At 30.7% G+C, this 13211-nt stretch overlaps 3 protein-coding genes and 1 long non-coding RNA gene across 9 annotated transcripts; 1 reads left to right on the forward strand and 3 right to left on the reverse strand.

Moving 5' to 3' along the window:
* The first annotated feature begins 1129 nt into the window (after window positions 1-1129).
* Window positions 1130-5649, forward strand: LOC100645390 (brahma-associated protein of 60 kDa). Of its 2 annotated transcripts, none has more exons than XM_048413298.1 (7): window positions 1130-1195; window positions 2425-2556; window positions 2629-2804; window positions 3142-3487; window positions 3573-3770; window positions 3971-4229; window positions 4525-5649. In XM_048413298.1, the coding sequence occupies exons 1-7, from the start codon at window positions 1145-1147 to the stop codon at window positions 4929-4931; spliced, it is 1569 nt and encodes a 522-aa protein (XP_048269255.1). In that variant the 5' UTR covers window positions 1130-1144; the 3' UTR covers window positions 4932-5649. The 2 variants fall into 2 exon arrangements, with proteins under 2 accessions (XP_048269255.1, XP_048269256.1); XM_048413299.1 differs by having other exon boundaries at window positions 3157-3487.
* LOC100645505 (protein phosphatase 1 regulatory subunit 14B) lies at window positions 2193-11150 on the reverse strand. Of its 4 annotated transcripts, none has more exons than XM_048413300.1 (5): window positions 11026-11150; window positions 9692-9907; window positions 9522-9611; window positions 9391-9432; window positions 2193-2554 (listed from the first exon to the last, which is right to left on the reverse strand). In XM_048413300.1, the coding sequence occupies exons 2-5, from the start codon at window positions 9896-9898 to the stop codon at window positions 2540-2542; spliced, it is 354 nt and encodes a 117-aa protein (XP_048269257.1). In that variant the 5' UTR covers window positions 9899-9907; window positions 11026-11150; the 3' UTR covers window positions 2193-2539. The 4 variants fall into 4 exon arrangements, with proteins under 4 accessions (XP_048269257.1, XP_012172947.1, XP_003401656.1 ...); XM_012317557.3 differs by lacking the exon at window positions 2193-2554 and adding an exon at window positions 5939-8327; XM_003401608.4 differs by lacking the exon at window positions 2193-2554 and adding an exon at window positions 5939-9155.
* LOC125386549 lies at window positions 3609-4666 on the reverse strand. Its single transcript, XR_007226802.1, has 2 exons — window positions 4529-4666; window positions 3609-4233 (listed from the first exon to the last, which is right to left on the reverse strand). It is a non-coding gene; the product is annotated as an uncharacterized LOC125386549 (long non-coding RNA).
* A 402-nt stretch (window positions 11151-11552) lies between the features above and the next one.
* LOC100645695 (60S ribosomal protein L31) lies at window positions 11553-12571 on the reverse strand. 2 transcript variants are annotated; one of them, XM_012317551.2, is made up of 3 exons: window positions 12465-12571; window positions 11851-12077; window positions 11553-11736 (listed from the first exon to the last, which is right to left on the reverse strand). In XM_012317551.2, exons 2-3 carry the CDS (start codon window positions 12069-12071, stop codon window positions 11586-11588), a joined length of 372 nt encoding a protein of 123 aa, XP_012172941.1. In that variant the 5' UTR covers window positions 12072-12077; window positions 12465-12571; the 3' UTR covers window positions 11553-11585. The 2 variants fall into 2 exon arrangements, with proteins under 2 accessions (XP_012172941.1, XP_020722815.1); XM_020867156.2 differs by lacking the exon at window positions 12465-12571 and adding an exon at window positions 12200-12459.
* Window positions 12572-13211: the final 640 nt, after the last annotated feature.

The raw sequence follows: 13211 nt of genomic DNA on the forward strand, positions 1-13211 counted from the left end.
AAAGTCGAAGCCGAGCTTTATTTTTGTTAATGTTCCGCTGGAAAGTAAAAGATCTGAGACTTTTTATCATCTCTCATTTCAATGATAAAAGCCACAATTATTTCAAATTTTCTATTAAATAATTTATTAACTTGTAATTTTAACGAAAAATACGATTTTTACTTCGTTCCATATTATGTTCCTCAAGTTCCATCTATAAGTCGCCATATTGTTACTCAAACGCACTGCCTCGCTGCATTCTACGCTCCAAATATCCGACAAAAAACAGGAAAAAGGAAATTCGATTGCGCAAAGAGTATCAGAGGTTTTTTCTTTAAATAACCGGCCGTCATATGGGTCGAGTTATTATTACGTTGATCCACTTTTTGAATTCACGTGAAGAGCCAACAGATTGAGGATGAAAGCCCGCCAAAAGACGGGCAATTTAAAAATTCTTATTAAGATGGCGCTCTTATAAAAGAATTGTTTAAAATTCAAACTTGAAAAGAAATCCATTCTTTAAAAAAAAAAAAAATAACAAACATAATGTAAGTATATAAATAGAAAGAAGCTACATCGTTTATCTCAGACTAACATAATTACAGAATGTTTTATATTTTACGTATTTTTTAAATCATCATTTGAAATTTGAAATTATTATCTCAATAAAAGAAATATATATATATCTTGAAATACGTGTGAATGAATGCACAAAATTTAATGTAGCCAGTATGTGTAATTTTCAAGAAAAAAAATCACGAGACATTGCCATTTCTAGTCTAAGCTTAAAGATATTCCTAAAGCTGTTTTCTATGGGGATTTTTATTCGCGATAACGGAGAATTGCGTAATCAACGTAACTCAACGATATGAAAGATTCTTCACTGGCGAAATCGCTGGCTACTGACTCAGATTTAAATATAATCACCGCATCTTGCGTATTTCCATTTCCCCTCTTCGTTGTCAACGAGCAAAATTTTCGTCGAAATCCAATAATTTCGGTTATTTCGAACACGTGATCAAATCGAAAATCATTATCGTTCCTAACGACCATTTTGTAACTTGAGTGACCGTGCCATAATCGTCGACACCTAATCCCACTTTAATTTGAGCGCGTTTTACGATTTAAACGCGGGATCGTCCGGGATTAAATCCCCACGCGTCTCATGATTAATTATTGTTTTCATGAGAATCCGCGTGCGCAGGTGGTATTCAAGGTATTCTATTATTACTATCTCTTAATTGATTTATTCAGCGTTACAAGAAATTCAGAATGTTATTAAACAGTTGAAGGATTTGGAAATTTTATATATAGGAAATTTATTAAATTACTTTTTAAAGAAATTTGCTATTATTTTATTCTAAAAATTCATGCAAAAGAACAAAACTAGTAATCAATATTTTATCACATAGAAATATATTCCCATCTAACTACTCTAGCTTACATGAAAACAGTGGATAATGAAATAATTAAGTACTTTTTTGACAAAATTTTGTAAAGTAAGTTGTTAATGATACTTGAAATGCGTTAAAGTTCTTATTATAGTTTCATTATTCTATAATTCTATACTAGAAATTAGAAAGTCTTTAGTAAACAATTAGAGGAAATAAACAAAGTCATAAAAGACTTAAAAAAATGCTTTTAGCGTAATTCTACAATATTTTAAATTAAACTACATTATAATACAAAAACAAGTCCTTAGCAATTTAAAAATTGAGTTTAAAAAATCCCTGCAAACGGTGCAGATGGTGGCGCCCTCTCAGGAATCAGAAAAATTATTCCCCCATAATCTGCCGCTTTTCGAGAGCTTATTAAACCTGGAGGAAAACGGAAAGAAATTTTGAAGGCGTAGGTTGTTTTTCAATTATTTGTTAAATTCGTTTCACTTGTTCGTCGCTTTTTTTTTCCTTTTCATACTTTGATTCGCATCAAGTCATAGAACATTGCAGTTTGAAGCATTCCAAGTGCAACTGTGTTGTGATGCAAAAATGCACTCAATTCTGACGGAAAAGTTCTAATTCAGCTTTTCGATATTCATCTTCTTTATATTTTTACCGATTGTTTTATGAAATTTACCATTTTGTTAACAATGTTACGATGCTTAGAAAAATAATACGAATAATTGCGACTTAAGTAAAGTTGTAATTAGGTACGCTTTCTGAGGTTATGTTTTTGTTTTCTAGTTGCACTAGTTTGACAGAAAAGCCAGAGTGTTTATTTAAAAAGCATTGTCTTTTTATTTCTGTGTATAAAAATAAGTAATTTTATGTACAAGGAACATAAATAAACTTTCTTATGTAATAAAATATTGTACATTTTGATAGTAATTTGTGTGACTTTGCTGTAGAATAAAGTTTGATAAAATTTCATTTGAATTCTTTTGTTTATTCTAAACCATACAACAATATTTGTATTAGTGAAACGTTTGTTGATTTCAATCAGTAGAATTATCACCAAAGAAACATGGCACAAAGGTTTCCTGTACCAAATACAGGAAATAATGGTCCTCCACCACAAAGGTATGCTGCGTCATCTGTGCCTCCTAATTTACGGCAGTATTCTAGCCCAAATTTTCCTGTAAGTATATAAGAATTAAGATAATTGAATTAACTGGAACAGTAAGGAACTTCCAAGTTAATTTTTATATAGATGCAGCAGAGATCAGGATTTACTCCTCCTCCACAAATGGCTAATGCAGGTCCTGGACCAGCCAGTATAATAAGAGCCAATCAACCATATTCAAACATGCGTCAAGGACCTATGCCAAATCCACCTGTTGGAAAAAGGAGCGCGGATCAACGTATTCCTATGTCACAACAGAAACCGTAAGTACACTAACACTGCATGCTTTTATTTAATTCTGCATCCATATTTTGTATTACTTTGCTCATTAACTCATTGCGTTAAACAATGTATTAACTAATTGTTTTTATTGGAATAAACTAGCTTTTAGTATCTATGATTTTATACATTTCAAAAAGCAATATGTCAATTAATTTTTTATCAATTTGGTTACTTGATTATTAAATTTTTAATTTATTTGTCATCATCAAAATGTTAAAAACCATTCACTGAATTCACCAGGAACTTCACTGCATTTCATAAGCTTAAAAATTGGTTTATTGATTTTTGAATCTATGATTTTTACACAAACTTATATAGGTATTTTTGGAACAGTGATTTTTCACATTCCACGTCCAAGAAGAAGAAAAAGCTAGCAGACAAGATATTGCCACAAAAAGTGCGCGATTTAGTGCCTGAATCTCAAGCTTACATGGACTTACTTGCATTTGAGAGGAAATTAGACGCGACTATAATGAGAAAACGACTTGATATACAAGAAGCACTGAAACGCCCAATGAAACAGAAAAGAAAATTACGAATATTTATTTCGAATACGTTCTACCCGGCGAAAGAGGCTGGCGAGGGTGAAGAAGGTTCGGTTGCATCCTGGGAACTTAGAGTCGAGGGACGACTTTTAGACGATACGAAAAATGATCCTAATAAAGTAAAAATCAATTTATTCTTAGAAAAGAAAACCATAGATCATCTGAAAACGAAGGATAATTCATTTATATTACAATGATTTTTAGGTAAAAAGGAAATTCTCTTCCTTTTTTAAAAGTCTAGTTATAGAATTGGATAAAGATTTATATGGACCTGATAATCACTTGGTTGAATGGCACCGTACATTGACAACACAAGAAACTGATGGTTTCCAAGTAAAAAGACCTGGAGATAAAAATGTTCGATGCACTATTCTCTTGCTTCTCGACTATCAACCCTTACAAGTAACATTTCTTTTAAATAAAAGGGATGTACTAAAATTTGTAAAATTACAAATGCTTAACATTCTAATTGTCTCTGACTACTTTAATTTAAGTTAATTAAATTTTCTCAGTTTGACATCCTCTGGTTCTCGTACATCCTTATTTATGAATAAAATAAATGTAAGCTGAATTAGAATTTAACAGAAATTTTTTGGTTGCAGTTTAAGCTAGATCCTAGATTAGCCCGACTTCTAGGTGTACATACCCAAACGCGACCTGTTATCATCTCTGCTCTTTGGCAGTACATAAAGACACACAAGCTTCAAGACAGTCACGAAAGGGAATTCATAAACTGTGATAAATATCTCGAACAAATATTCGCCTGCTCAAGGATGAAATTCGCAGAAATACCACAGCGTTTAAATCCATTGCTCCATCCTCCAGACCCGATCGTGATCAATCACGTTATTAGTGTCGAAGGTACCTATCAATAATAATTAGAGTGCGGATTTGTATGCATCTATAGGAAACTTGAAAGTGTGAAATTGCACAGAATGCACATATTATACAAATGTATAATATGTCCAAAGTATGATGCTTTCTATAATACTTGGTAGGTAAAACAATTTTTTGCCGAGCCTGTATTTTGTAATTATATTATCAAAAATATGAGTTTGCAAACAAGATCCTCCGATAATAATTAAGAAGTGCACACCGTGTTCCAAGATTTGCAAAAACAAAAAATAACCATTTGTTCTATCACGTTCTAAATTAGGTACAGAAACGAAACAAACTGCGTGTTACGACATAGACGTGGAAGTTGACGATACGTTAAAAACACAGATGAACAATTTCCTATTATCGACTGCAAGTCAACAAGAAATCCAGAGCCTCGACAACAAAATCCACGAAACGGTCGAAACGATCAACCAGTTGAAAACAAACCGAGAGTTCTTCTTGAGTTTCGCTAAAGATCCTCAGCAGTTCATCAACAAATGGATTATCTCGCAAACGAGGGATTTGAAGACCATGATAGACGTTGTTGGCAACCCAGAAGAAGAACGTAGAGCAGAATTCTATTATCAACCGTGGGCGCAGGAAGCAGTGTGTAGATATTTCTACACGAAGGTTCAACAAAAACGCGCAGAATTGGAACAAGCGCTCGGTATACGAAATTCATAAGTATAATCGAAGAGGCTTCGCTACAGTGTACGAAGTAATTATATTAAACAAAAAAAATTATTAAATAACTTATTAATAAAGTATTTGTGTAAACAAAATTTCTTATTTATTATAAAAAATGAAACTGACGATATCACTTCAGTTAATTATTTCAATTTTATCTTAATCAAAAGTTGAATATGTTAGAACAACGAATAAAGTAATTATAGCAGACAAAGTAAAAAATTGATTAACATATATCTTATCTCATAATGATCATTGCTTAAAATCTTTATTAGTAATTTATTCCAACTAAGCGATGAGACATTGAAGGATTTGAAAACGGATATGTTAATTTATTCCCATCCTTCATAGACTGCCCTTTTAATATAATTACTTCGCATACTGTATGTAAAGTATTTATATAAATTTTTCTCTTGTTCCAATTGCAAAATCGATCGATTAACGTGTCTTACGCTTCATTCACAATGCAGTGTCACTGTGACATTATAGTACGAGTGACATATTTTTACGAATAAGAAATGATGTATAGTAATCATAGAGGAATCTCACGGATAACAAATTTATTTAGTACGAATACGTATATCGATCTCGTATATCTTTATTCAAGCTAGTTTTTCAGAAGTCTTTTCTATGAGGATATGTATCGCAGTCCGCTACCGCGCATTATAAATACGAGAAACTTCTGTATAATATAACGAATAAACCTTTGATATAACTCGCTGAAACTATTTTAAACTGAATCCCATATTGATGAATAAATATTTTCAATACAATAATGTAATTATTGCAGTTAAGATTTCATTTCTTTTCTTGACTTTTTTAAATTTTTAATAAAAGATTAAAAAAGATATTAACTATTCTTTCGCATCTCACGACAAAAAAGAATTGATCTTTTTAGTGTAATCTGCGCTTATAGTTGTGAAGTAATAAATTTCCAATTTATTAATATTGTATACTGTAATTAGTTCATTGGGTGAAAGAAAAGGAAAGAAACGAGCCATAAATTTTTCTGTTATCCAATTCTTATTTTGTTTGTGCAAGTAAATACAATCTCTTACATAATCAGTACATGTTGATGCAAAATATGGTTTCCTCGTGGAAACGGCAATATCGCCAATTTAAAACGTAAGGAACAAGAATCCTAAATTTCTTATTTTTTTCCCTACTTTTTTTTTTTTTTATCGCGGAAGTTTCAATTTTATTTCGTCAGTGTAAAAGTGCTTTCCCCTCTTACTTAAGAGTATTATGGATTAATTTGATTCAGTATTACAACATTAACATTCCAAGACATTCACACGAGGATGAGAAATTCCAGTGCCATTTTACGGATATAAATGTTTGTCTTTCATCGTGTTTTCTTGTTTTTCTTCCAGACATTAATGTATTCCACGCATTTCTTGCAAAAAACGACTCGCCAAGAAAATAATGTTGAAACCGCATCATACCAATTACACACGCCTTTCTTTTTTTAAAGACACGAAGCCGGAACGATACATATATATTACGAAACATTCTTCACATGCCAACGAGCATTACACGCAAAGCACTTGATCCACGTTTTTATTTTATAACGCAGGACGAAAGAACAAAGGAGACAGTTTCTACAGCGACATTGTTTTCTGGTGATAAAATTTAAAAACTTCATAATCTTCTTGTATTTTTTCCTCTTCTCCGTTTTACGTGCAGATTCGATGAACATAATTCTATCGAAGGTCGCATACCGTTGTACAACACTAAATCACAAGTGCACCAATTGATTGTATCGTTTCTAGTACAATAAACTCTGATTGGATTCTGACGTTTTCGTTCGACATAAAAATCAATCGCTAAATATGTGTGTCATATAGTCATATGACTCCACTTGATCAAAAGTGAACGAACACGTCACGATTGCGCCGTTTTATTATGAGATCAAGGTTTATTGTATAGTACTTTTGTTTTTTACTTCCCTAATCTTAATTACACATTCACATATATTTTGTCGTATAAAGTTTTAAATATATATAATTGAGTGACAAGACCTTTTTTTCTCCTTTAATTACACGTTATTCACCTAAATGGAAGTATATTTTTTTGTTTGAAGGATGGGTGAGTAGAAAGATATTCTAAACACATTTCTCTATGCCCTCAGATCAAGTCTACAAAGATCACATTTTTGTCAAAAGACAAATGGCAGCTGTGAATCTCTGTACACTCAAATATATCTCGTAAAACGATAGTGATTCACTAAGTCTTTGCTTGGATAAAATCATTCTTGTTTCTCCACGTTTTCTTCTTTGTTTATCTGTTCTTTGAATGGGGATTAATAGCACTAGAAATATGGCGTACGAGGTAGCCACAGAGTTCTGCTAGCCATTTCTTTCCTTTTTCTTTCACGTGAATATATATTTTTAAGTAATCACATCATATAGGTATTGCTTTTTACGTTTTTGTCCTGCATAAACAGAAAACTTTTTGGTTCCCCGTTCAACATCCGATACTGTGTATTCGATCTTCGATAATATATCCATCTTATCCATCCTGTTTTGCCACTTACTATGATTTCTGTACGCATCTATATTATAATATATGGTGTCTAAGAGGAAGGTAAATTCCACTTGTGCAGTCTTTTTTTTTCATTTTTGGTTTTAAGTAATTAATGCGAGATACATCGGTGCAAGAGATCCTTTGGGTTATCCGGAAGTTTGCGTTAAATTCACTCCCTTCCTCTTTTACAGTAACTGTGGATACATTTTACACGATAGCTCGTATGTTAAATGACTGTCGGTAAATCGTATAAATGTCACCTATGATTGCACTCTGTTGCGACGGTGAATTATTTTTTCTTTTCATAACACAAACGCTGATTTGTACTACATATAGATACACACGAATAATTCTACGCATTTACAATTATTTTATCCAAACGAGGCCGTCAGAACAGAGGACTTGTACATTAGTTCCATTTGTTCTTTCTTTTTCGAGACAAATACGCGAATTGATCTATTAAAGATTCATTAAAGATGATCGACCGATCATTTAAACGAGTATAACACGTCTATAAATAGAAATTTAAAATCTTGAAAATTAACAACATGATTATATAAGTAACAAAGTAATTTAAAAAATCATCACTACATCGTCGTTACAATATAAAGAATTTAATATCTTTCTAAATGTAGGAATGTTTTTACAGTTTCCCTTCATTTTTTTCCTTTTTTTTTATTAACGACTTAACAAGAACTTTGAAAAATTTCAATCAACAATTATCCAAAAGAAAAGAGGAGGAAAATGACAAACTTACGGCAGAGTTAATTTCTGCTTCACGATAATTTTCAATACTGATTCGGTACTGGAGCAACGATAGGTGTCATTTCCACGTTTTAATTATTACTATGCCAGTGATAATATCATCTGAAACATACACGCTTTTATTATATTATCAAACAGATTCCATCATTTTTTTTTTTTTTTTCGTTTCTTTCTTTTTTTCCCCTTTAAATTCATACAAGCATTCGATGCGAAATTTTACATATCTGCCCCCTTAAAGTATCTTCTACAATAAATAAAAAAAAGTTTGTATTAATTTGCTACAACATAAAAAATATTAATTGTTTCAAACCCAATCATATCCTCAGTCGTGACAATTCAATGAACTTAGGATATGCATAGAAATTATTTCATATAGTTACAGTGTTTTGGAAGTATCTTTGTTAGTTAATCATCCCCTAATAACATAAATATTATTACGAACAATGGAGTATAGAATTCATACAAAACTAGAGTGTAGAAGAACAAACGTTTTCTACTATACATCACACTGGATGGATCGTACAGCAAGGCAGTTCCGTGTACTGTGAGATTTATTACTTGATATGCGATGCGCACATAAATAACTAACAAAGTTAGCCGTTGTACTGAGATAAGTCAGATACTAATGCTTACGATTTCAATATGAAATAATATACGCTAGAATAAAAATGTGCAGAGTCATTTGATGGATTAGATTTTTTTTCATTTTCTTTTCCCCATTATGTTCGATCCAAGTATAATGATAAATTGGCATTTAAGTCACGTATGCGCGCGACTCATTTAAGGCTTGAATATGTTTTTGACTCGTCCCAAAATCTGAGCAAATTTGTTCATGCTTCAAAAAAGTCCTTGCAAACACATAAGTGTTAAGAAGAACGCGGAAGTTCTTCAAAGTGTTTTAGCTTTTTCAAGTAAATCATTAATGAATTTCTGAAACATATAAATAAAGAGATGAACTTCCGTTAGTGACAAGGCCCCAGTTTATCAATCAAATTATTCCTCTAGAACCATAGGTACACTATAATCGAGCTTATTAATTCATTAAAAATACTAGATATTATTTTCAAGTACATATTAGTCACAAAGTATTAAATTTTAGGAGAAAGAATATTGTTACAACAAATAATTGCAAATTTATCAAGACAAGCTTAGGAGCTACACTTACATTTACATCATGTGGTGGTTTCTTTGTATCAACCAGTAACTCCTATAACAACAAAATAAAACAATAAATAACAATAACTAATGTATGTCAGCTTTGATAACAACCATCTAATCTAATGTACAAATACATACCTGCAAAAATCTTCGTCTATGATCATCACTGTCCATATCAAGAAGTTCATCTATATCTATTTCAACTTCCCGATTTTTACCATTTTCATTCTGTCAATTAACAAAAATTGATAAATAATTTATATCTATGTAATAACTTCTAGTTACAAAGAGATTTATTTTAAACTTACAACTGATTCATATAGTTTTTCTAACTCATCAAAGAGCCACATTTCAACTGCAAGTCTTTTACGAATAAGAGACATCTGATGAGACCCATACTTGGCTGTTAAGAATTTTTCCCTGCGTTCCTTTACCTCACCCTTTTCACTGAAAGCTACATGCAGATTTGCACGTGCAGGACTGCGTTCTGCTGTAAGTACTCCACCTCCTTCCATTATAAACTACTAAATAATTAGAAAAAGAAAAATTAAAAAATATATAAAAAATTGTGCAATAAAGAATTGTATGAAGAAAGAAAATAAAAAATGCAAGATACATTTGTTAGTATAGTATTCTTAAAGAATTCATTTAAACATTGTATTATGTATGATATATGTGTTTAATGGGATATGTTAATAAAACAATTAGAATGATAGAGGAAAGGATAAAAAACAAGAAAAAGAAACAGTATATTGAAAATATATAAATTTGTAATATTGTATATAGCATAGAATATGCTTATACAAAAAATAATTGCATAAAATAATAGTATATAATAATTTTCAATCTATATTTATATTGTTATGCGGACAAAAATTTATAAAAAAAAGACGAATAAAAGCTAAATAGAAATTTTGATTTTTTTATTTCTTAATACAATTTTTTTCTTTCTTTTATAGAAAAGTTATAACTTATAACTAAGCTGTACCGGTTAGAGGAAGGATCGTACGATGATAATGTGCGGTAAAAGTAAGAAAGAAATGTGGGAACGAAATTCTTTCTTCACGGAGTCACATCCGTTCCCACAGACTTAATTATGTGCGCGATTTACTTGATAAAAAGTAACCGCGTGATCGATCATTGACAAACCGAATCGAATTAATCGGAGCGAATAATTATAGCGCCCAAACCAAGTCGTAAATCATTAGCATACATAAATTTATTTCTCTTTAACTATATGCGTTTACGCACATGTTAGCCGCGTTTTGCATGCTACAATAAACAATAGGCTTATTATCTGAAGTTATTGAATGCAAATGCAGCCTCGATGAGACGCGACGCTTTGATTACACAAACAGACTCGAGAGCATCGAAATAAAACTACTAAGAATACTTTGATAAAACTGTGAACCGGCGAATTAAAATGAAAGAAAAAAAAAAGGTGCCGACACTCTTGTAAATAAAGCGACATTAGTGGATTCGTACTTCGCATTTTAATAAATGATCACCGACTCATGTCAGCATAAGTATAAACAAAGATCAAGTCAATTATCTACCTCAAGACTCAATAAAATTAATAGGGAAACGAAAGAGAAAGAAATATTGTTAGCGCGCCTTCGTATGATCACTTGATATTACTTACACTCACTGCTCCTATTTCAGAACGTACACTATTCAAGCCGTAATACAGTATCGTAATGCCAGAATCCATACGAATAATAAACTTTCTTGAAGTTCCTCGACTATGATAAAATTTATACTAACTATGATTACCATACGATGCACGAAATATCACTATCTTATAGCAAATTACGGTAAGAATTGGCTAGGAACATTATAGCGTGGGAAACGTATATAGTGACATTGTTATCGATATGTATCGATAATCGACAATATCAGATCGCAGAAAATTTTTATATTTGAACTCTTTAAAATTTTAAATTGTTCTAACTTACTCAACGTAGGATTTTAAAATTAATGTATCTTTAATATCTCTGATTCTGATGTTAAATATAGAATTTGTAAAATGTGCTAGATTAGGTAAGTGAGTAGTATCATTTCTAGTATTAATATCCCAAGTACATTAAAGAAGTTAAATGTTAAAAAATAATAAAAACTATTGAGTATGAAATAAAAAAGGGAATATTGAAATAATTATAAAGTCAAAGATTGATGAAAACTTATTTATTAATGAGAAATAAATCAATCTTGGCTTGCATCAACATTCTCTGTCTGTAAACCTTTGTAGGAAGCAACTGGTATGTACGTAACAAGGGTGTACAACTTGTTTGCAGAATCTTCATCATCATTCCTTCTTCTACTCAATCGTACACGAACTCTGAATGGTACATTTCTAGAAATATACAAATGCAAATTAATAATATAAAATACCAAAAAATTCAGACAGTGACAGTTCAATCATAAATAGTTATAAATTAAATCAAACTCAGAAATATATAAAATTTACCTGATTCCCTTAGACCACAGTTGTTTGTTGAGTCGTGTATCAATCCTCACATCTGGAGTTCCCATTTGTTTCTCAGCAAACTTGCGAATTTCTTTGATAGCTCGTGGAGCACGTTTTTTAAATCCAACTCCGTGGAGACGTTTGTGGAGATTCACTGTATATTCACGAGTAACAACCTCGTTAATAGCACTTTTGCTCTTCTTCTCCTTAGATTTGGCCATTTTGTACTGAAAATAAAAATTATCAAATTTACAGTTACAACGTGACATAACCAAATTTATCATAGTAAAAAAAAGAGGAATACATAAAATAATTCTTAGTTAAAAAAGAAACTAAATACAAGACATACATTCTTACAGCACTAATATATATTTGTATAATAAAATATTAAGTTTTACAGTTGTCTAAATTATTTTATATACAGGAAAAGTAGTACACAAAACAGCGTTACACTCGTATATTCTAATTATAAAGCATGTTATATTATCAACGATAATATTAAACTCGTGTTGTTGTGCAGTAATTAATCGATATAATTATATCGGAACTTATTTACTATTAATAATACACAGCCAGATGTTTTCTGATTTTATTTGAAGTAAAAATGACGATACCTTTCTGTTCTATGGCTGAACGTAAAAGAACTGAAGTTCTTCGCGTTCCTAAACCCACCAATTTCTAGCGGTAATATTTTGATAAACCTAACCTATAAAATGTATTTGTAAGGCAAATGAAATTGCTGGTAACTTATGATATTATGTATTTGATAAATAAATAAAAATTATTCGTAATTAATACAGTTTCTACATTTTTCCCATGAAACCATTTAAAGCGTGTATGTTCGTTTCTTGTGTTACGTAAAGTATAAATTTAATCTTCTGAGAAAATCAATATTCTATAATTATATTTATATCCTATATATACTGTTATAAGATAAACAACATATTTTTCATAAATCAAAAGTAGATAGGATAATATACTGATTTAGTAGTTCCAGTAGTTCATAAAACATTTTCAGTGAAATTCGATTAGCACTTTATCGCTAAATGTCTCTTTAATCAATACTATATCTTTAACTAATACTTTATTAATATTCGAAAACGTAGCTTACTATGTTATAATGTATTATAAATCAGATATTAAAATTTAGTGCTCCTCAGATTTTTATTATGTATACTGGGCAGAGTATGGTTTCCTGAATTACATAAAATATAAATTTAACCAATAAATAAATCAATATTTTATAATTACATTTCCTCCTTATATACATATATATAATTCTAAATATATATATATATATATATAAATATATACTTTATTTCTATGATACAATCTTTTCATAAATGAAAAGTAGATAAAAT

The sequence above is a fragment of the Bombus terrestris genome, chromosome 16 (assembly GCF_910591885.1).
Source record: "Bombus terrestris chromosome 16, iyBomTerr1.2, whole genome shotgun sequence".
Taxonomy (NCBI): Eukaryota; Metazoa; Arthropoda; class Insecta; order Hymenoptera; family Apidae; genus Bombus; species Bombus terrestris.

What these genes read in the sequence shown, in the direction of transcription:
- LOC100645390 (XM_048413298.1), top strand. Translation starts at nt 1,145, where the DNA reads ATGATTAATTATTGTTTTCATGAGAATCCGCGTGCGCAGGTGGTATTC. An exon ending in TCGACTATCAACCCTTACAA is followed by an intron (nt 3,771 to 3,970) that starts GTAACATTTCTT and finishes TTTTGGTTGCAG; the next exon opens with TTTAAGCTAGATCCTAGATT. An exon ending in TCACGTTATTAGTGTCGAAG is followed by an intron (nt 4,230 to 4,524) that starts GTACCTATCAAT and finishes GTTCTAAATTAG; the next exon opens with GTACAGAAACGAAACAAACT.
- LOC100645505 (XM_003401608.4), bottom strand. Translation starts at nt 9,898, where the DNA reads ATGGAAGGAGGTGGAGTACTTACAGCAGAACGCAGTCCTGCACGTGCA. An exon ending in ATAGACGAAGATTTTTGCAG is followed by an intron (nt 9,433 to 9,521) that starts GTATGTATTTGT and finishes TTGTTGTTATAG; the next exon opens with GAGTTACTGGTTGATACAAA. An exon ending in AACCACCACATGATGTAAAT is followed by an intron (nt 9,156 to 9,390) that starts GTAAGTGTAGCT and finishes TATATGTTTCAG; the next exon opens with AAATTCATTAATGATTTACT.
- LOC100645695 (XM_012317551.2), bottom strand. Translation starts at nt 12,071, where the DNA reads ATGGCCAAATCTAAGGAGAAGAAGAGCAAAAGTGCTATTAACGAGGTT. An exon ending in CTGTGGTCTAAGGGAATCAG is followed by an intron (nt 11,737 to 11,850) that starts GTAAATTTTATA and finishes GTATATTTCTAG; the next exon opens with AAATGTACCATTCAGAGTTC.